The 23,332-nt window shown below is 37.3% G+C and overlaps 2 protein-coding genes across 4 annotated transcripts; both read right to left on the bottom strand.

The window, feature by feature from the left end:
- Positions 1 to 337: 337 nt before the first annotated feature.
- On the bottom strand, positions 338 to 9,927 carry LOC124406821. 3 transcript variants are annotated; one of them, XM_046882442.1, is made up of 9 exons: positions 9,781 to 9,927; positions 3,837 to 3,937; positions 3,613 to 3,717; positions 2,379 to 3,002; positions 2,080 to 2,276; positions 1,847 to 2,005; positions 1,488 to 1,757; positions 1,163 to 1,414; positions 338 to 1,002 (listed from the first exon to the last, which is right to left on the bottom strand). In XM_046882442.1, the coding sequence occupies exons 2-9, from the start codon at positions 3,928 to 3,930 to the stop codon at positions 679 to 681; spliced, it is 2,025 nt and encodes a 674-aa protein (XP_046738398.1). In that variant the 5' UTR covers positions 3,931 to 3,937; positions 9,781 to 9,927; the 3' UTR covers positions 338 to 678. The 3 variants fall into 3 exon arrangements, with proteins under 3 accessions (XP_046738398.1, XP_046738397.1, XP_046738399.1); XM_046882441.1 differs by having other exon boundaries at positions 339 to 1,002; positions 2,370 to 3,002; XM_046882443.1 differs by lacking the exon at positions 3,613 to 3,717 and having other exon boundaries at positions 339 to 1,002; positions 2,370 to 3,002.
- Positions 9,928 to 21,068: 11,141 nt separating this feature from the next.
- On the bottom strand, positions 21,069 to 23,188 carry LOC124407199 (guanine nucleotide exchange factor MSS4 homolog). The gene is made up of 2 exons (XM_046883079.1): positions 22,914 to 23,188; positions 21,069 to 21,578 (listed from the first exon to the last, which is right to left on the bottom strand). Exons 1-2 carry the CDS (start codon positions 23,037 to 23,039, stop codon positions 21,339 to 21,341), a joined length of 366 nt encoding a protein of 121 aa, XP_046739035.1. The 5' UTR covers positions 23,040 to 23,188; the 3' UTR covers positions 21,069 to 21,338.
- Between the last annotated feature and the right edge of the window lie 144 nt (positions 23,189 to 23,332).

Below are 23,332 nucleotides of genomic sequence, written 5' to 3'. Positions count from 1 at the left end.
AAAATTTCCAGGCTATCAAAAGATTTATAATTTATTTTTTTTCTAAAACTCTACATCGGTATTTCATCATCCTGCTAAAGACAACCCTTGTGTAGTTGGGACTACCTTTGATAATTGAATTTACAAACCTGTGTGCCTTGATACCAACTACTTTACAAAGACTGCTGTATAGTATAAAAAATATTATTTATAAATACGCTCACTTTTTATAATATTTTAATGAAAGATGATGCAATCGTTTGATTGATCTATTAAGAAAGTATAGTTAATACTTTCTAAAAGAAATTTATATCTTGATTAGGCATTTCCAAAAATTTCCTTCTTACAATTGCAAAAAGATTCGTTTCACAATCCGATCATGCTTAGAATTGCATGAAAAACGGCTTCCGATCGAATCCAATATGATAGGTATTTGGTTACTTCGATCAAAATTGCGAAAAAATCGGAAAATAAAGCAGTCCGCGTTTGTAATCTTAGAAGTATTTAAAATCGAAGACCAGAAATAAGGATTACACCTTTCCGTAACTTGTGTGGTTTGAGCTCAGCTCCATGTGTATCAAATTTGAAGGAATTACCTAAAAACTGATTGCACTACGTCTGAGCGAGTTCTATTTTTTTTAATGCTCATCAAATGGACAATCTGCGTGTGAGTGTAACAGCAACTCAGTGCCCCTGCAGTTAATGCAACATCTTGGCTGCACGGATTCGTTGTAATTTCAAATAGAATATGGCCGAACTAATAGTAGATACAACGAGCAAACTCAACAACAAAGAGAAAGTAGCATAAAATCCTGCGTTGCTCATGCAAACCTTCCGAGTGTTGCTGAACTCTTCTACTGCCATCTCTTCTATTTTTTCTAGCGCTAAATTTGAGGCCAGGCTCAGATCGTCTGGCATGATTACTCTAAATCCTTTACCTACACAGACTGGGTCGGATAAAGCGCCGGATGAGTTCGTAGCAGCGTAACTAACGTCACGGCGTCTACGACCAGGATCAATTTGCTGCGAAGAAAAATAAAGTATAAAATTATTGCTGTTGAACTTCAAAAAAAAATTGACGTAAAATAATGTTCTATAAAACTTCGCAGGTCGAGCGCTAATCAAAATATACTTTTTTTTTTAATGGAAGCACTATTTTAGGCGTATTTCAGGGAATGCTTACTTGGTTGGGCTCTGGGCATGCTTCGCAGTCCGTTTTACACAATTCTATATTACATTCCAAATACAAGTCCATAACATCTGGAAACTTGAAGGCTTGGAAGAACGCATAGGCAATGATTGATGCCCCTGTATTACCAGTATCCCTAGTTTTCTGGAAGGATCCAAATAATTTTGGCTTCAGAATGCAACCACGATCGTCCGTTAGCTGAACAATGTTTGTTGATGTTTCGTCACGAGCGATGCAGTCATGTACCTAGGAAAACATATGCTTATAGTTTTCATTTCACGCTTTCGTCGTATACACTGGTGAAAAGTAAGATTTTTACCTGTAGATCAAACCCAGGATCACCTTCAACGGATACGACCAATGTCATGGTTTCTCCAATCTTTACCAAACCGTCGGCCGCTGGGGCAAACGGACCTTTTCCCATTTGGATGTCCAGTCTTGCCGTTGCTGTATCACCACTGAATGTTACTATTTCTTGGTTTAACATGTCGACGGACAGGCTGACAGACAGTGCCTTGTTAATGTTTCCTTCCCATAGACAACGTACTCGACGAACCGTGTCCCAAACTTCTTGAATGCCTGGTTCGTTCTAAAAGGTCCGCACAGTAATCAGTACTTGCTATAAGTTGACCAAATTCTACAAAAAAAACTACGCTTAGATTAAAAGTAGACACTAACCTGTAGCACCAAAACGTTTTCTAAGTAAGCTTGGCCTGCTTCTCCCTCGAAATCATTTATGAATTGCGTACCGCATGAATCCAAACTAACGGTGAATGAGTATTTCGTTTGACCCGATCCTTGAGCAACGTAGCGGCAGTTTTGATCTGTGTAGAATCCCTGAAGAGCGCAAAATTTGCATTAGATTATTATTTCCTGTTAAAGAATTGGTTTTGGTTTAAATCCAGAAGTACCTTCGAATAAATTACGCCGTCGAAGGCTCGGTTGAATTCAATATTGATAGTCATCATAGTTTTGCTGCACTGAACATCAATCTCATGAATATGAGGAGGATGTTTCAAGTCTTCCTCGGTTATGCTGGATCCAGCTTCCACCACCGAATTTGTTTGTGCACTGGCGAAAGAACTTTCACTTCCCGTCACGACCATACCTAGTATAAATTCGTCGTGTGATTATCTCAACCTTTCGTTCACCACTTCGTCAATCGGGGACTATTGCGTAAAATTTAGGTACTCATAGTTACCGGAAGCACCGTAACCACTGGTACTCGACGGTTGCGGTGTTGGAAAACTCGGAGTCGGTGTGGCACTCGGAGAATAGTAGCCAGATCCACTGACCGAAGCGCTTCCAGACGTGGCTACGTTTACCGAGCCTCCATAACCAGATGAAAATTTATTTTGCGACGGTTGGGATTGCGGGGTCGAAGGTTGATATCCAGCAGTCTTAGGTGGTATGTAACTACCGATTGGCTGATATGAGGGCGAAGGTGCTGCAGAAGAGCTGGGAAAAGCTGGAGGAGGATTGCTGGGAATTGGTCGAGGCTGAGCTACCGAAGACCCATAGTTTTGCGAACTTGTGAAACTCGAAGAAGAGGATTGACTGCTTGGCGCGAGGTAGTTCGGCCTCGAAGTTTGGTACGTTGGCTGGGGAGAGTAGCTAGGTGACGATGGTGGGCTCTGGGAGAATCCAAGATTCGGGGGGGAGTAAACCGAAGATGGTTGCTGGTAGCTTGGATAGCCCGTAACTTCGTTCAAGCTTTGCGATGAGTAAGAGAGCTGCTGCGGCGTTGAAGCTGATTGAAAAGGTCGAGGTCTCTCCGGAGGTCTCTGCGTACTGAAGGGCGGTAGGTAGGCGTTTGCGTCAGATTGTTGACGAACTATAGATATTGGGAGAAAATGAAGCAGATTTCAATAAATGTAATTAACAAATAATTTAGCGGTTTTCATTATTCAGCTGATTAGTTGACATACAGTTATAAGTGTCACGTGTAAGTTTGAGTAAACAGTACAAATAAACGTCCTTGTAGAGTATATCGATCTCCCTAAGGGATCGTTGTGCATATAAAACGTGTAACTGAAAATCAAATTGTGTTGATTATCCAAAAAGTGTGTCGCACGGAGAATGTAGTATGTAGTTGGCATCGTATGTGCAAATTTGGTGCAGCTGGTTATCGTGACGTCATTTTTGCAGTACATGACATTAAAGTAACATTAGCTATATAGATCTTTGAATCACTTTTCTGCTAGCACCCTAACAGCACATAATATCCCACAAATATGTTTCGGATATCCTTTGAACTCATGAATCCAACTACATTGTTTTCCCGTGCATGATCGAATTGAAAGATTATCATTCTTGATTAGCAGATGCTGTGCAGATCGAATCAGATGTCATGCAGATTTGGTCGTCATGCTAGAATATTATGCGCTTGTTGTCAATTATAAATGGAGTGTTATCGCATTCTTTTTGTTTCAGCCAAAACCTACTTTTCCTCGTGCCCTGACGATAGACGCCTTGAATCCACTCTAGGATATTTCGTGCCATCACATCTGCCGGGGAATCTGCCGTAGCTCTCACAGTTCTCGAATGAGCTGAATGTAAATGGTATACAAAATACTTTTGAGATGAGAGAAACTGTATAACATTAAATGAAATAAGAAGTAACGATCAGATATCCTACGATAAAAGAATAATAGTGGATGGTACTAACAAGCTGATGCCTTGACAAATAGTGCCCGGTCTCCATTTTGAGCTGCTACGACACCCAGCAACCCCGCAGCTAATACAGCGATCAAAAATTTCATCGTTCACCTGAAATAAGAGAAGAAGAATTACGTTCGACAATATAAAAGTAAAATGAGTCTCCCATACACCGACATAATCATTTGCTCCCCCTTTTTCGCAATATAAAGATAGCAACCAGCGATAATTAAGGGTATGACGGTGTATCGTTTTTTGTTCGTTTCAATACGTTGCAATATTGCTAAATACTTGCGCCGCCATTTAATCGTTTCATATTAGTCATCGAACTGTAAGGTGATAATCTGGCGTGGGAAGAAGACGTGCAGAGGTATGATATCATAAAACACTTTATATGAAGTAGGGTCTTGAAAGTGATCCGCAGTAAAGGAAAAATAATTAAATAATGTTTCGAATAATGTGGTTATGCTGTTGTATTACAAGACGCAGTCCTTGGCCTAGAAAAGCAATAATGATGGTCGATTTAGCGGCTATTATATTGCACTGCCATGATTGTAATAAACATTGACACAATTTCGGGGTGGTACATGATTGGGCGTAAGCTAATGAAAAAGGATCTTGAAAAATTAAACTTGAATTTATCCCATGGAAAGTAAAATTTACGATCAATCAATGGCGAATCAACAACTATGCCTTTTTCTAACTGAATGAATTTCTCTTTGTCATATGAATTTTTTATGTTCATCCAAAGGTTGAGATAAATTACTGTAGCAATAAAAAATTACTCCATAGTTTACTAAACTACTTGCAGGATGTGTTTAGCATATCTGTTGCCTTGATTGAAAATCAGGGAGTGATTAATGAAGATTGTAATTGAAGTGAAGATGTTACATCATCAATATGAATTAGAAAACGACAGTCCATCTATTTCGAGTATCGATCAATCAGACTTTGTTACTGTTTTACATTTGCATATTCATTACACAACCATATATGCATTGCATCAAGTACGACAAGCCTGCGCGAGGCTAATGACTCGAGTGATGCCTTTGAAGTTTCTCGCATTAAAATATTGCAACAGTTCGCGGTTCAAGGTATTCAACAAGCATTTCTATATTCATTGGAAAAAAGAAGTCGTTAAGGAGATTCTAAGAAGATGGCATAGACGCTTCTTTTTCTTACAAACTATCGCTTTCGTGCACAACTTTCGCCACTCTTCCCAGGACGATAAAAAAAAACGTCTAAACGCGTCTCGGTTAAATTTTGAAAATAATTAGTGCCATTCCGCAGCATCAACTGTTACGGACAGTTATCAATTTTTTCTGGAACGAATCATGATTATCACTGTTTTTCAACTCTGAATATGGAAATATCTACCGCGCTGTAAACTCGTATATATTACCTGTCTACCATTAAATGTTTGTAAAGTAAATAATTCGCAACGGCAACAAAAATATCAAAAGTAACTCTCAAAACTCAGACAATATCCCACACTCGTTTCGATTGCACAACGTGTAACTAACACAGTTCGAACTCATTTGGGGCTGTTTCGTATGTACAACCTCCACACAAATACCTAGAATAGTTAGATCATCAAATGAAAAATTTATCTTGCTTATTATGATGCAGTTCAAGGTTTGATAATACCAGTTGGTCAATGGGTCAGCTCTGTTGCTTGTGCCGATGGATCCACGATTAGTTAAACACAAATCTCTAATTTCAAATACACCTAAGGGTGTCGTCAATCCTGCCTCAAACCAATTCCGCCACTCATCAATTGCTTTGACGATGCTTTGAAGCCGCTGATGAAAGTTACTGGACTAATACCAGTTGCTTAGCTCAATATATTTACGTCCAGTTGTCCAAGTGCGACCGAATATACTTGGCGACTTTACACTCTTGGAAAGCTTTCCATTTCGACAAGTGCATCTTGGTGCGAATTATGAATTTCACATAATTCGTAAACCTTGGATTTTATCGCGAGAAATCGAATGCTAGTATTGACGGACTCGCGGATGCTTGGCCGAATCTACGAATGTATCTGACGATAATGAGACGATAAAATGGACGGAAATAGCAACGGTAGGTATAATAACACAGCTTACATGCGTACATCTTAACATACAAGGATGGCACATCGTAGGACGAGGTGAAAGGCGAAAGTCATACCATTCTCAGCGTGGTAGTTTCGAGCAGATGACTGTATCACGCTCGTTGTGAAGATTGCAATTTTTCAAGTATCACAATCGATTAGAAATCCTCGGCTCTAACGGCGTCGGGTGAAATTTTTTTTTTTTGTTGGAAAGTTCATGAAGTTTTCGAAACTCACAGTTGAAAGAGGGTGTCACGTTCGCTTAGACAGTTACGTATGCAAGTGTCTGAGGTGGCGTCAAAGATCAGTGCGATTGAAATTGCAAATTAATTAATAGCCACGATGTGAATAATTGCAACACAGCAATAAGATAATATGCAGAAGCGCTGACGCGGTGTGTTAAAAGGGTTTTGCAATCGTGTGACGCCTAATTAAGACTTCGTAGTTACATAGTTTTACTGCATAGTTCTCAATTATTGTTATTATACGAATTCGTGAAATACTAGACGCGTAATATAGGGTAGCTCAGAGCTTGCGGTTTTGGAGTATGGCGCAAATCCGCGTGCACTTGAGACGCTGCGGTTAATCTTCTTAATAATAATCATTTTAATGGCCGTTTATTAACGAAGAAACGCAACACGTGTCATAAGAATTGAAGGATAACGCAATGACATGCCGAAAATTAATTCGCAAATAGTCAACGGTGCAGTATACGCGGTGCAGTATTATGCATATAGTGAACACCTGAATGTACAAAGTCTGGATTCAGAATAAATTATCGCGAATTTTACCGGTATTGTTGAATATTTTTCGTCACCTTCCGCAGTCCAAATCTTATCTTTCAATGCTGGGATGTGTTAAAAAAAATGTCGAAAAGGTTCTTTCCTGTTCTGTTACATAAACGGCAGTAAACCGAACCTGCACGCTCTTTAGCCAGATTGTTATAGAACTCTCAGTATTGTTGAGTTGCAATAGAAATTGTATATTCAAATTGCGAATTTCAAAATCAAGTACAATATTTAATGCGGAAGAAAGCTGTTAAAGACGATTGTTGAAACGACACTGTTTCAAAATTGCCCACGCATACATAATTGTCTTGAACTACAGGCATAAATATCAAGAATTAAAAAAAAAAAAAGAAATAACATACCCCGCATATTTTACCTGGATAATTACGCAAGTCAGACTAGAATACATCTTTTACAACGTATGAGTTACAAGAGAAAAGAATGAACAAGTTTTTCTTCCTTGTAACTTTACTGTACTGTTTACTATCTGCCTTCGCAGGAAATGTAAATTCGCTTGTATCATATTTACACCAACATAGAATCTTGAGAATAATTACTTAGCACACGTAGGTATGAGGTACATACATCCCGAAATTTTTCGCAAGCGAAAAGTAGCCTAAATAATAGTGCACAATGTAAATCACAATTTTTTCTACCAATTTTGACGAGGTTTACTGAATTCAAATTTCAAGATTTTCAAGCTAAGTTTATCAAATGCCGTAATAATTTCGTAAATTAATTATTTCTTCTATGAGCGGTATCACGATAAACATGAAAAAATAAATTGTCGTTTATTGTAAATTACTGTTCAGCTGCTCTCTGTCCGAGCGGTTGGCACTCGTTGCACAGTTTCTCGGCCCTATAAGTATCATTCGATCACTATCTCATGCACACACTCATACCTGCAGGGTATGAGATTACCTCGTGAGCTGCAGCGATGCTGCTTGTACTCGACCTCTATAAATCTAGAAACAACCTAACTCCAGCTCGAGAATTTCTCTATAGAAACTACTCCGACCACCATTGGGTCGGGGTCATGGGGACATTGATTCCATCTAGGTACATCGCGCTTATATGTATCTATGCTATATATATACATATGATTTCACAAAAGTTACTACGACGAACCGTTTCTTGCGTGGAAAAGAAAGAGCGCAGAATATATTATATGCAGCGCTGCATGATGTGCAGCACGTCATATAAAAATCTCGATGAAACTCGGGTAGGATGATTAAGGTCGAAGTTCAACGGGGAAAAGCTGCTAATATATATAAAATATTTAAAATAAAACACATTTTTTTGGAGGGTGCGTATGATAGGATGAAAGAAATGCGATCTGCAACTGCCGTATTTTACGGTCTTAAAAGTATCATTTAATGACTTCGACGATCGTCAAAGATAATTGTCAATGGCTGTTTAAACGGTTTGGCGCAAATTTGAAGCACATACGCGTATCGTTTAAGACCTGCTTGCAGCGGTTCCTAACGACTACTGCAAGTTATCTGCAGTTAATCGACTGCGTGAAAAAGTCATTTGGGACATCTTTAAAAGGTAGCTATAGAGAAATTACTTCGTAAGAAAGTTAATTTCAAAGAGGAATTTACGAGCGATGGTGCGGTGCATCCTTATGGCAAGATGAAAGATTAAATCAGTCGAGTCGCTGAATGAATAATCAGAGTTGGTGCAAACTACTTTCATTTTTGAATTTCTGCAACCTTTTCACACTCTATCAATGTATTTTTTAATAGCAAAAAATGTACCTGCTATCAATTAAAATAAAACTCAAAGATAGGATCTCTCAAAAATTTGACAAACATTATACGATTCGTTATCAAACTATAGGATAAAATGATCTGTGTATTATGTTTCGAACAGTACTTAAAGGAAGTATGTATCTTAATAAAAAAAAAAGGTAACGTTTTAGGAACCTTTTTCTTACTCTCTAATTTCAACTTCAAACTATCCATTTACACAATCTAACAAGCGCGAGAATCATGCGTATATAAGTCATAATTCAGTAGATGCCAATTCCATTCGTCCCTATCTCGTAATTTAATCGTTTTGAAGAACAGCCGTAACCTCAGGAATAAAGTGTGTCGAAGAGAAATTTTGAATGAAAATTTAAATTTTTTGCAAGCGAAAAAAAAAACTATTGTAAATGCGGTGAAATTTATCGTAATTGATGAATCCTATACGTTAGACGGATCTCGTTGTACCTACACTAAAGCGACACGAAGAAGAGAAAAAGTAAGAGTTATACAGGTATATTGACGTTGGGAGGATCCGTACAGAGAGTAGAGAGTGATTCGTAATTTTTGTTTATGATTTAACCGTTCTACGAAAATCTGGGGATATGTATATACTACGTATGTACATGCAAGTTTGAGTTTCTCCGTGGTCAGGATGTTCTTTCGCGTAATTAAAGTTGTTTGTAGCACAGTATTCGAGGCATCGTCAGCAAAGATCGTTTGTATTATGTATACCGTCACCCAGAATCGCCCGAGGATCGCTTCGAGCATCCGCAACGTGAAACTCCGAAACGCACGAGTCTGCCTACGTCGTCTCATCACTTTCTTCGCTTGTACATACATATATACATACGACATATCCCCGAGACCGAAATACAGATATATAGTCAATTACTACGAGGCTTTCGATACCGACAATAAGACCGGTGTCCAGTTGGCACTTAAAGGAAAAATTCATTTTCACAGCGTAATGTACGATGCTGATGCATTCTGTGATAATCACATTTATTCAACTCCTAACAGCGGAAAAAAAGAGATTCAAACCAGAAGCTCATTACACTGTCTAGAAATAATTGTTTCCAACCACTATAGCGAATTTGATAATTGACGCGGGAGATCGACGAGGGACACTTCGGTATAATGATCGCATGCTAAGTCACTGTCACCACTGGCGTAATATCATAGGATCACTGTGAGACTGTGGAGCTAAGAATTCACCACAAGAAGCTCGATCTTGAAAAACGTGATAAATGCTCACCGAAGATGGAAAGAAATTGATTGCATTTAAGGACAATGTTGAGAAGTACGACGAAAGTCAAGACTCACCCGTAGAACAGAGGTATCCTGTTGGGTCGAACGGGTCACTTGGATTAGGTTGGCGGGTGGATGCAGTGAACGGTGGTATATTGGTGGTGGGACCGTGTATCTTGGCGGAGCGGATTCTGGCGTGCACGCGGTTTGCAAGAAAGGTGAGAGTGAATAGCTGAGAGCATCTTCATTCAAGCTTTATATAGGTACATCGTCCAGGGTGAGGTGAAGTTAGGTTTGGCAAACCGGGGACCTGGGCACCGGGCACGTTATCCCCTTTCTGTATAAAGATAAGTGCTGCTGCACACATACTGCTACCAAACCAGCCGCCCACACGTAACGCAAAGTACTGCACTGATATGACGATGCAGACGTATCGCTGAAGCCGATGGTGGTCAGTGTGAATTTAGAATTCAGGTGTGAAATATTTCTGATAATTGGGTAATAGATACTCACGATATGTGCCGCGTCCTTCGATTAATTGCCTCTTGGGTCGAGGGTAAAGAGCGAAAACGACCCAACGTCCACGCGGTTGTTAACAATTGGATAAGAATTTGGTCGTTCAATTATGTTGTGTAACAATAACGCTAACTTCGAAGTGGTCAATCTCCATCAATTTTCCTGACACTCAGAATTGTCATGATCTGTGGTTTTACCCACACGTGGGACGCTGTTGTTGTAAACCTTTAAACTTTCTTTCTTCGTGAGAATTGCCAGCTGCAACATGGAGGCGAATATACGCGTACATGACCATAGGCTGACGGCTCGGTTACGCCATTTGTCATTTTTATCGTAATATTTCTTCTCCTTCTTCTTCTAGCGGTGACCTTCTTCACCCACAATAACCACAGGCAACAATTTTCTCCTGTTGGAAGACGTGGAATACTTAGTAAAGGAAACACATGTCCGAATTATACGACTAGCATCAGGCCTCACTTAAATTTTCGGCAGACAATCCAGATTGTTGTTGAAATAAGTGTCTATAATCCAACATTTCGTTTCATCGCATCCTAAATCATTCATACATTATATACCTACGGTCTTTCGATCAGAGGTTTCATTTCATTTGCTTTTGACCACCGCACAAGGCTGCGTACCTCGATGCAACGGATCAACGACTATGATTAGGGTTCTCCTTCATCAGTGGTACAAGGCAGTAGTGAGAGTGTGCCAGCTGCTGTAGGCGTCTGGTCGGATTGCTGACTAGTTCTACTGAGCGAAGGGGGTCGTAATTAGTATCATATCGCGTTGAGCAAACCGTTGCAAATTTAAGATGAAACATTATAATGAATTGGGTCGGTATTGTGGAGCTGAATTATTTTGTTACGGCATTTCAGAGATTGGATTAGGAGAGACAAGCGTGAGAAGTGTAATACCCTGCACCGCCCGCGGAGTAAAGTACACAAGGTACAGTTACAACCGTGGACAAACTCGCTTTTACTTTCTTCGGCGGGAGTGTTTCATTGTTTCATCTCTTTCAAAGTTTCTCGCCGTCTAATCTCATCGTCAAGCCCAAAGATCAACGCTTCATCGGCAGTTCGGCCATCCGATCAATTTTTTACATTTCGTCAAGTGCGCTTCTCCGGAGAAAGGAGAAATCGGTGTATATATACTTACTCATTGATGCACGCTTCGCATGTCCAGATCGTGTCTTCGTCTTATTCATAATACGTATTAACTAGGCGATAATTTGTCGCATGTGCATGTATATATGTATCTATATAATACTCTCTGGCATAATATTTGCTCGAGAAAAAATTATTCACCGAATGTACGTGACGCGAAGTCCAACGTTAACGCAGGGATTTTGCAATTATTACGAGAGGCTAATTCGTAACTGTAACCCTAGAGTATAACGTTCAGAATGTTACTCCACGTTGGTATACATGTATATCATCCCTCACTTCACAAGCGTAACTTATACCTATATTTATAACTTTCAAATAGTATGGTAATAACTATTGGCACCCTGAAAATATCTCGAATTCAATTGGCAATTTGCATATGCAAAATTAATCGATTGTCTTTCGCAACTAAGATCCATGGTCAGATAGTTACTGAAACTTGAAACTGAAAACTTAATGTTCTTGCTGTAAAGATAACTTCTGAATACACTGTATACGGCGGTTGGTTACTTTTTTTATTTAGAAATTACTACGTTCTTTAGTACTTACTTGTTCTTTTTCTCAATTTTTATGTAGCTATTTTAACCTTGTCATGTTTACCTTAGAACGTGATGAGACCACGATCTCTAAACGTTGCCGGAGGCTAATCGTTTGTAGTAAAAGAAGATTCTCGTTCACAAGATTGTTTTCCAAGCAGAAGCTGCGGCGATTACCAAACTGCGTCGTCTATTATTATTGTTTAAGAGTCGTATTGCGCCACCTGAGGGATCAGAGCAAGGTTTAGTTAACTCTTATAATCTTCTCTTCAAGGTACACTGTACATTTTGTTAACTAATAACAATAAAAAAAATCACGTGATTCCGAGTTTGACCCATATAAAAAGCACCAGAGGTGCACAAATTTACACGGCCTATGTTGGAGATGATCGGAATGAGGTAAAGCCACGCTTGACAATCGAAGACACATTTTTTATGGTTTATTCGATGCAATGTTAATTATGTATAGTAATAACGCCGAAGGTCGGTCAATAGATATTAGATATTGTTTCGATGGATTGCAATTAATGAAAACTGAATTGCCGCTATTAGGTCACAATTTAATTTGAAATTATTATTCATCGGAACGCACAAATGCCGAAGGATCAAAGCTCCTCAGCTTTCCTTTAATTTTAGTGTGCACTATGGTAGCGTTGCGTTATAGCTATGTCATACGTACTTGTCCGACATGGTAACAATTGATTATCTTGCGTTAAGTATATTGCCCAAGAATAAGGTGAAGATTAAATAATTTTCAAATACGTAACTGAAGGGGAAACGTGTAATTAAACTGCACGTACGTGAAAATGTACGTGCAATTTCTCAGTGCCAGCTAGACGTAGGTATAATGTACGTGCTTTTCACTTCCAATATATCCCATAACTTTCTCAAAGAATTTTTACCATTATCATCCTATTATATGGTATTATTCATTCGATTGTCTCGATGATGAATCTTCTTGTATCATTTGAATCTTCCGAGATGATTGCGGCTACATCAATGCCTGAGCCATGATCGTCGCCTGCATCGTTGCCTATTCTACTTTTCGCATTTCACTTTCGATAAGGTGAGTACATAGTTCGAATCAATTGCAAGTGTCCGTTTCATCACTCCTTGACTGGAGTTTAAACGGTTCGCTTAGGCTCGGTTGTTTTCACCGAGACGTCGTAGAGATAAAAGAGAGAAATAAAAAAAAACAACCAAACAACCGAGAGTTCGCTCAAGTTTTCCCCGAGTTATTGCTGTAGCTTTACGACTTTCCTGCAGGTGCACGCATCTTGTATTTAGGTGTATTCTGTTAAGAATCTGTAATCAGGCAACTCATTAGCGACGAGTAAATTTGTAATAGTTAAAAAGAGGAGGGGATTTACATATTATCATATTGTAATAATGTTTTAACGTGCAGTGATGAATAAAAATTCACACCTTGAAGATAAATTCTTTAACAGCTTGAGGTTTACACGCGGCTGAATAATTTCTCTAATCACACAAATGTCGTCAATATTTAAATATATTCCAATATTGGCAACGAATGTTTACAATGCCGTTTCGTGTCTGTATTACTTACATGCGATGAACTGCAAAATCAAGGCCCTATTCGTAATCGGTAATTAACATTGGCCATGTACGAAATATTAAGATTGTTTAGAAATTTTCACGCTATTGCCAAACGTTGATCGCCGTTGTTGAAGTCGCATTCTAATTCAATGTATTTTTACGTCAAGGAACATGTGCATATGATAATCGTTTACAGCAAATTATACTGGTTCAAATTGAGCGAGTACTAATTTTTTTTTTCATATCTACGTATAAAATACTATTGCTTCTGTGTTTCTAGTTTTATTCAGTATCCTTTTTGCAGTGTCACCTCATTTTTTATTTTTTGTGTAAATACCAGGTATTGCAAGTATTCAAAGACATACTTCTCACAACAATATGACACCTTTAAAAAGTTTGGTGTTAATAATTTCAAGAAATGTTAAAACGAATTTATCCAACACGTTGGTCAAACATTTCAGTATCAAAGTTTATTTTGTGTCCCGATTTAAAGAACAAGATTTGAAGATTATGAAAGATCATGAAATACCTACTTCGAACTAAAGGATAAAGTGTGATATAAAAACTTCGTCTATACTGAATTACGCCTAAGCCATCGAATATTTGCAGATACCACTGGTAAAAAAAACCCGCATTAATAAAAATTCATAATGAAATCTTCGATTTTGTGGTAAAACATTCAAAGAGCAATATTGATGTTTACATTAGAACATTTTTGATTTCACAATGCGCCTAATGTACTTCTTTGAAAGTACAGTAACGGCTATTGGCACTGGTACTTTATTGGTTTTTTAAGATGAGTAAATAACAAATAATGATTTCTCCTCAATAGTAATTTATACGGCGAACATAATATACCATTCGTTTGTATTTTGCCCGTGGGCCGCGTCAAATACTCGCGTTTATCAACGCTTCTAGGCAGAGCTATTTTCACGCAAATTTTAAACGCAAGTGAACCATTTCCTAATACGCAAAGTGGTGAGCAAGTGGTACCCGTGTAGCTAGAAAAAATGACTGAATACTGTGATCTCTGGAAGACCACGTCTCTAACAAGAATTATGTAAGAAAGTAACCGCTTGTAACAGAGCCACAACGGAGTAACTTATACCTGCATGGATACTATGAAGTTTGCAGTCGGAAGGTTAGATAAGTGTTTTGACGTCGCGAATTTCTCAAAAATGAAGAAAAAAAATTAAGAGTAAGGATGAAGTCACGGTTTAAATATTTTCTGACAAAAGTATAAAGAAAATCGGATGTGCAATTATAACGAGAGGCCACGGTTTTAAGACTGATTTTAATTCATTGATCATCAATAACCGATGAAGACAGTCACACAGAATAAGCGTACGAAAATAAGCGGCCAAATTGAACGTTGAACAAATTAAAAATTTCCAGATCTCTGAACAAGGAATCTGTTTTTCTTTTTAATTGGCGAAATGATCTCCGTGGAATTTCCGTTATGGTATATTTTTTATGTCATTTGTAAAAGGTTAAACAAAAAAAAAAAAAAAAAAAAAAAACACCGTCAAATATTGAATCGCAAATAACGTGCTGATCGTAATTGGACGAACCAGAAGTCTCTAAAACGGCGTGTCAACAGTCTTAAGTGAAATACGAAGGCTTCAAAGCCAACCAAAGAGTCAGAAGACCTGATGCAATTCCCGTGCCGCAAGTGAATCAGAAGAAGCAGGTATATATTTACAGGGGAGAGTGAGCTGATTTGCATCAGCGTGCACATACATAACGCAGTTATTGAATAATTGAGTGAACCTTTTGTACCCACTCAACGATATAAATCTTTTATATTGAACCTGTCTCATTTTGCGTATTGTAGATGGTTATTTCAATAATAATTAAAGTCAGCGGCGCGTGTAAGAAAATTGAAATGGCCACAAGTAAACGGTGCTTTAATGGAGAACTTCGGGCGATGCGCATTCTAAAGAAAAAGAATTAATTACGCGTTGCGTCTATTGTGGCGCCTATTATATTCTCTGATCTATTTGCATATCCCGATAACAGTGAGAAACTAGGTGCGACTGCATATGGTACCGACTTGATTTTTATCGCCTTTCTTTTACTGCCCCCAGATTTCTCCCAAGCAAACATTTTCCTTTAGTTTGCAAACAAAAACGCGAGCTTACCGAATACAAATCGCAGGTGTAAGTAAACTGTAATAGAAGTAGTGACAATGATTTACTCAACCTACCATTCGTGTTTACGTATAGAAAAATGTCGGGGGTCAATATTGGGTGAATAAATATTTCCATACGCCAAGACGGAAGTGAGAAAAAAGAAGTAAGCATGTGGTTTCGCGTGGAATAAGTATGTTAAATGTTTTCTTACGTCTCTACTGAATTCCTGTTCACACATATATCTCAATTTCTTGTTACGTATCCCATTGTGCGCGTGCTATTCTGGTAAACGAATGTACATAGTGATCCATTTTTATTTTCGCATGCGACTGTGGCTGTGAACTGAATATTTGAAAACTGCTAAGAATTATTCGAATGATACTTCATTCTTAGATGTCGTTGATTTTTGAAAATTTACTTTATAGCCTTTTGATGCCAAAAACATGCATAATTCTTTACAAACATATCAAGTAGACTTGTCGTAAATATTTGTTACAAAATTCGCTGGTCAGAAATATGGAAATTAAAGTTGGACACCCTATAACTAAAAATTTTTAACGCAAAATTTGTTCGAACACATATTTTCGCTCGTTACACGCTAAGCAATGTGTATATGTAGTGGCAAGCCTTTTGTTACGCAAACATTTGGCATCTATGGTTGTCTCACGATTGCGAAAGGTAATGTAATGGATATTCGTACCCATCCATATTCATGTGTACGATACACATATACAACGTCTTATTCAATTCTCAATAATACCAGAAACGGAAAGTGTAACAGACAAACAAAAGAATCTGACATCTATCAGGGCAACTTTCGTTTGGTCACGATAAACGGTACAAACAGTTCATTTCTGAAGATAATTACGATTCGTTGGAATTAAGCATTGCAGGCATTGCCTCCCATCGAAACGGACGCAATCTCAGAAGTGTAAAAAATTAGAAATCTAGCTGATTTGGAGTTTGACGGAATAAATTAACTTCAATTTCTGTATTTTGTGGTTGTGCTTTTTTACAATTAATCAGACTGATCTAATAATCTGGGTACCTAAATACCTAAATTAATTACAGATCAAATCTTGGGACTGAAAAGATCGAAGTACAGTTGTTCTTTTTTCACAATCTTCGAGCTCTCTTTTCAATGGAGCATTTCCTAATACTCACTACCGTTTCCTGTACATGCACGCTTTTATAGAACCCTTAATGACCGCCTTGCTTACTATCTGCATTGGGTTGAAAAGAAATCATTATAACTCATCCAAACTCACTCAAACCTGCTAGGACGACCAGTAAGTTTTATATCTCGATTTCGACTGTAGCAAAATGTAAATATTACGTACTTGAATAGTATGGAAGGGTCGAAAAGATGTATAGTAAATTGAAATTGTGTAACCGAGTAATTCGAATTCACCGCGACAACATGTGTAATACAGAAAGTAAGAAGGCTGGGAAATATTATAGCATTCGTTGTGCCGTACGAGATTTTTGTATGCTGTTCCGGAAATGTTAAGCTTCCTTAAATGGAATAAAACTACACCGCGAGTTCTCACGCGAATGTCAAAAATTCAAACAGAAACAACAAGCGATCTCGCTTTTTTGACTGACCATAAAATCCGTCGCGGGAATTACTTTGCCGTTATATATTATTAGTACTATACAGTAATGTCCAATAATGCCTTGGACTTCCGGCTGACTTATTTTCGGTCCGAAACAAAATGCGACTTCGATTCTATACAAATTTTGTTACAATAACTTTCAATCTCTCACGTCGGCTGCATCGCCAGTAATTGTCACATGATTCGTATAGAATCGAGCTCGGGTTTTGTTTTCGAACCGAAAACAAGTTGAGCGGAAGTCCAAAGCATTAATGAACATTACTGTGCAATGTACACATAGGGACTCAAAAGTGATCAACAATTGAATCGGATATACGAGAAGAAAGCAATCGAAATTCTCGTGTTGAATTTTACCCACAAGATTAATGGCTGCCGTGCAAGTATTTATTATTATATGCGTATATTTTGAACCCGAACGTGAGCCGTGACTCAATCATGACTGCGATTGTGCATGGATCAGCTCTATTATTTTCACCTCGTTGACTCACAATCAACCTTCTCCTATTACGAATTGCATGCACAGTTATACACACTGCTCGGCAGACAATGCATTCCGGTTACTAAACTTGACATAGCAAGTTACCGTCAGTCAGTGGGATGGTGAAAGCATTACTCTCCTCTATGATAATCATTTTTTTACTTCATGGTATCCATACAATTTACACTAGCTACATCTGGTCTTGCCCCAAATCTCTAACCTGGACTAGAAATCAAATGAAATAAGATGCTGGTACGATTCGCAAGACATGAGATGGAAGGACCTTGTAATATAGGCAGTTTAAAATATAGTCTTTCAGATTGTCTCATTTCTTAACCTCAGAACGATAAGATTATTTGTTTTTACCATCATTATCATTTTATTTTTTTTGTCAACAAATGCCCCAATTCTGTAAATTTCGTCTCTCGGGTACATCATTTCTTTAACAGTCCTACAGGGTCTCGTTTTCTTCGTTTCTTAACAAAGAATCACGTGGGCCGAAAAACTTTTTTCGTAAGTTTCTAAAAAGTGGTAGAAAATTGATATGTCTCCAGTTGAAAACGGAAGTTGTTCTCTTGCGACTGGAAATTTAAATTCGCGTGGGGTGTTTTTTCACCCCCACGTTACCGTTTTAGGGTTAAAAAAGAATGTATGTTTACATGTTGGAATTTTGGGACATTTCGCACATTGTCGGACAAATATTTCCTTCAAAACTTTAATAAAGTTGTAACATTAAGATTTCGCAAACTATCCTAAATCATATCGGTGCTTAGACTGGCGCTTGTCAAGATTGCAAATTGAGGCGCTTCTTTCCTCACCGGTATTCAAAATTAGTTTGACCAAGCGACTCCTCGTTCTGTGTCGATCGAATATTCCTGCTCAATTGTCGAACGATATTGATGTCTCACTAATTTCGAATTTCCTACGAATTTCGCTTGCTGTTAATTAAATATCGTCTAAGTAATTGTAAATTCTTTCGTCCACTGCAAGAAAATCCCAAATTTCTGGATTATGAAAATATGATACTGAAAATATCAAAATATGAAATCACCGAATGCGGTTGTTTCAAGATCTCACGGATCTTTGCAGAAATTCAGAAGTTGAAATCACGAGGGCGTGTGCGACAAATGTACCTGGAAGGCAGGCTTATTATACAAAAACATTATGTCACCGCACTACCGTCGTCGCTGCGGTATTTTCACTGAATTTATTTGCAAGTTGAAGAAGGTACAATGGTCGTATGAACATTAATAAAACGAAATTAAAAGGCGCACGCGTGGGAATGTATGGTACTTTCAAATAATGACGATCACAATGCAACGTTGGAATAATAACTGAAATAATCTTTTTGTTGTCCATTAAGAGTAATATATGAATGTCAATGTCAATAATATGCAATTCAATATACTGAGGGACTGAAATATTCATCATTCTCAAGAACATTGAAAAATTTTTATTATGAATTTGAAAAGCACGGATAATCGTCACGATTCATATTTCGAATGTTAAAGATTTTAAAGAAAACATACAGTCTAGGAACTAAAAAAAGTAGAAAAAATTTGTACTTAATCGTTCGAAAGGCGAAAGAGATAAGACTTCACAACCTTCAGAAAATATTTGGAATACCCCATAGATGAATAAGTATTTGTTACTTTCATCTTTTCTTCGCTAAAGACACAGCGCTTTCTCACTTCGACTCAGTCTTGGTTTGGTTGTTCTTATCCCGCTGTAATTTACCGAGTGATGATCCACCGGAAGTTCAGTAATGTCGAAAGTCTACGAAGTACGTTAAGATACGTAGGTCGTTTTTTGATCAGGATAGTAAAAGTTGTACATATTTAACACGCTTCTACCTGTGACATCATGTAAAAACCTTATAAATTAAACCCTAATAGGTACTATTTGTTATTGCAGTGAAAGAATACTCTGAAAACTGATAATTTTTACTACGTAGGTATGGCTCAGAGTGACAAAAACGAGGAAGAACTGCAGATGTCACCTTACATAAAAAAAATGTGACTTCTGATCACATTTTAGCTGGCCATTATTTTACAGCAGGGATGGCCAACTTGATCAGACCCGAGATCTACTGCATGTTTACTGTCCAGACTCAGTGCGATCTACCAATCTGAAATCTTTACCACCCACGGAGGGAAAGGATTGTTTGAGTCAAGTGATATTCGTTTGATCCAGTCAAATGCGGCGAACACAATACTTACTCGATCCAACGAGATGCTTCTATCGGACAAAATACTTGGGACAACTTAATATAGGATTGAATCAACCCTTTGAATGATTATGCTGGCGATAAATTTATTCAAGATTACACGGTGCGAGTTACTTGCGACAATGCGAATTTTGTAGCAAAAAAATGTGTAATTGTAATTACTAAAAATTTGATTAAATGCACTTTGACGTTTTATTTTGAAAATACGAAATTGTTATATCAAAACAAATGAAGCTTCATCTAATTCATACTTTGGTGAGTCCGAAATTCGATGGTTACAGCAGGTAATGGAATTTGTTGTCACAGAAATCATTTGCATTTACTGAACATTAAAGTTATTCAAATGCACAAAACGTATTCTTAGAATAATATCATTTATAGTTCTACTGACCCGATATTTAGTAGGCAAAATCCGGAAACTTTTTTTTGTATATGCAGAAGTGTAAATTGAACATGAGTCTTCTTTGATTATTTCAAAGCCTGTGGTATTTCTTTTACCTTGTAATATAATTACTGCAACTGATTCAACAAGTTACGCCAAACAAGCTCCAGTTAGATGAATAAAGTACGGCATTCAATCGATGTAATTTTTTTTATTGGAGAGTCTTTAGGCATCATACGTTTATGAGTAATTATACGATTGGAATTTAAGCGAGTACTTACAAAGTAAAGTTTCGACTGAAAACGAAAGTTACATAATTTATTAAGAAATAACGCGAGTATTTCTAGTATAAACTGTATCGTTGAGTAATCCAATATGTTGTTACCTCTGGTGATAAGTAATTCATAAGCTTTCAACAAAGTTACTCGACTCGCGTGATCTTTGTGATTACGTGTAAAGAAGATTTTCACACGATTGTTGCCAAATGATATATACATAACATATACATACATAATGTGGGTACTTGGTGATATGATGTGAACCAACCTCACTGATCCCCTCGACTAAAATGATTTGTTTAATTCATAACCACATTCTATAGAAAGATGGCGTAAAAAATATTTCTGCACGAATCTAACATGATAATTGTTTGATATAAATTACGTATGTGTGAAATAATACGAGTTATACGGTATTTACGATTCATACGTCGCGCGATTGGGTTCTCGTATAAATAGGTTTAACATTTTTTATTTATACGCACGGTTGAAGCTGCGCCTCCTTTAATCTATTAAATCATTGTAGTTAATTACATGATAATAAATTAATTACATCAGGTTTTTGTATACTAAAACCAATATCATATTTGGATTCACGACTCTATATATGTATTTAGAGTTTATATATGTATATACATATATAGATGACGAAGACGACCGACTGAAATATCAAATTTCAATTAGACGAACACGCGATGTGATTCGCGGATTGATTAACGGGGTGTATCAATAAGTGATAAATAAATCAGTCATGTTTTACTCTGGATAAAGCAATGTACGATTTTTGATCGGTAAGGTTGTGCCAGCCAACGGGACCGATTTCGCAGTCCGCGCAAATTAGGTATTTCAGGTTTTCAACGGTGTTTGAAAAGCCGATGTTTTCAAACGTGAACATGTCGTCCACCATCCAATAGTCCGATATTTCTTCTTCTTCTTCAGCTTCTCCTTCGCCCTTTCGTTGCATACGATGCAATTTGACCGCTACCTGTCACAAAACATACATTTTTTTCTCTTTTTTCGAATTGTCTTTCATAGGTTTTCGAGGTAATGTGTCCCTTTCAAATAATTTTAGTAATATTTACAACATAGTTCTTCTGTAATTAATTAAGGATGTACTGGCTATACGTTCTCAAGCGAAAGTAAGTCTCGTTGACAATATTGAATACTTTATGATAAGATAAAAATCGGAAAAAATTAACAACAATAAAGGCGATGAGAAAATAAAATTTTAATAATAAGAATGCCCAAAACTTATCAATAAATTGTTTAAACAAAACACTGTATAACAAATTTTTAGGGAATGATTTTTTTGAAAATTTGTAAAGCCTGTATTTACGAAACTAATAATTCGTTACCCAGAAACTTTTTAATTGTAATGTATAACGATTTTACGCAAACGTAACGAAAATTCAAGATTTTTCCTCCATATTTAAAAATTTTTCATTTTCGAAAACGAAAATTTGAAAATAATGAGAAAATTCTTTAAAAATTCATGGGTATCCATAAAAATCAAATCATTTCACATGACGAAAAGAAACATACCTTAAAAGTGTGTTAAACAATGTTTTGTTCAAACAATTTATTGATACCTTCTGAGCATTATTACTATTCAAATTTAATTTTTTTATCGTCTTTATGGTGGTTGACTTTTTTCCAATATTAATTTTCGATTTTAATTTTTCAATATTGTCAACGAGACTCACTTCTGGTTGAGAATGTATAGCCAATGCATCCTTAAGTATCAAACGGTATGTAGGTTTATCATTATTCAAAGTCAGAGTTAGGTAGGCGTTTAAGAGAGGGGAGAGACATGAGAGGAAATAATCAACATCATTGGTTCTTTCCGTTAGATCAGGCCAGTGGGATCGCGTCAAGGTGTTTTTATAAAGGAAAGAATATATTTTCTATTAATTTATCCCAGGAGCCACCGAAGGCCCAATAAAAAAATGTGCACAACTCTATTCGATGAGCAATAGCCAAACGTCAGAAGTTGACGAGTTGAGAAACATTTATCCTTGTAAATTTCATGGGTAGAAATCACTTTCACTCGCTGACTAACTTGCGACTCCTTGTATGTTTTTGATATCTACTTTGACAGCATTAGGTGATTAATTCATGCATGTATTTATTATTAATTATGAGCCTAATGCCTAATCCGCATCACGCATAAATTCTTTTGCATGCATGCACACGCATACATGCAACTGTGAGTTGATTAGCAGACGATAAGAACAGTATTCGGGATTTAATCTCCACCGACGAATGTAAAAGTGACGTACAATTACTTGCGTATTCCACGTGCTATGGCTGATTATCTTACCTCTATATTCACGTAGGTTGAGCTTCCAGGATTCAACATTTTCGACGAGCAAAATGTGCATAATACCGTATATTTATTTTTTCCGTTTTCATCCTTCAACGATTCAATCTCTACCGAAGACGACATACTAATGAGTTAGTGGAAGTAACTTATCTCGTGATGTTTATACACTTATATTTGTATATTATTTACATACGAATGTCCAACTAGGATTGATGTCATTGAGGTTATGCTGTTTTTTGATTCGCGCCGGCCACCGGGTGTGCCTTCGGAAGTTCGTCATTGTCCGAGAATTTTCGTTTCAGCTCTTCACGCGATTCGATTATCGCGATATTTCATGGGCGGGTAATTTGAAATCACCTAGGTGAAAACTAGTGGTAAAAACTTCGCAATGAAATGTCTTTAATGAAAACGTGATC

The sequence above is a fragment of the Diprion similis genome, chromosome 6, assembly GCF_021155765.1.
Source record: "Diprion similis isolate iyDipSimi1 chromosome 6, iyDipSimi1.1, whole genome shotgun sequence".
Taxonomy (NCBI): Eukaryota; Metazoa; Arthropoda; class Insecta; order Hymenoptera; family Diprionidae; genus Diprion; species Diprion similis.
This window is presented reverse-complemented; position numbering and strand designations above follow the sequence as displayed.

Excerpts from the sequence above, each read along its gene's own strand:
- LOC124406821 (XM_046882441.1), bottom strand. The coding sequence starts at position 3,930 with ATGAAATTTTTGATCGCTGTATTAGCTGCGGGGTTGCTGGGTGTCGTA. Across the intron at positions 3,718-3,836 it reads ATTTGTCAAGGCATCAGCTT|CTCATTCGAGAACTGTGAGA; the intron begins GTTAGTACCATC and ends ATTTACATTCAG. Across the intron at positions 2,277-2,369 it reads CAGTGGTTACGGTGCTTCCG|GTATGGTCGTGACGGGAAGT; the intron begins GTAACTATGAGT and ends AATTTATACTAG.
- LOC124407199 (XM_046883079.1), bottom strand. The coding sequence starts at position 23,039 with ATGTCGTCTTCGGTAGAGATTGAATCGTTGAAGGATGAAAACGGAAAA. Across the intron at positions 21,579-22,913 it reads CAACCTACGTGAATATAGAG|GTAGCGGTCAAATTGCATCG; the intron begins GTAAGATAATCA and ends GTTTTGTGACAG.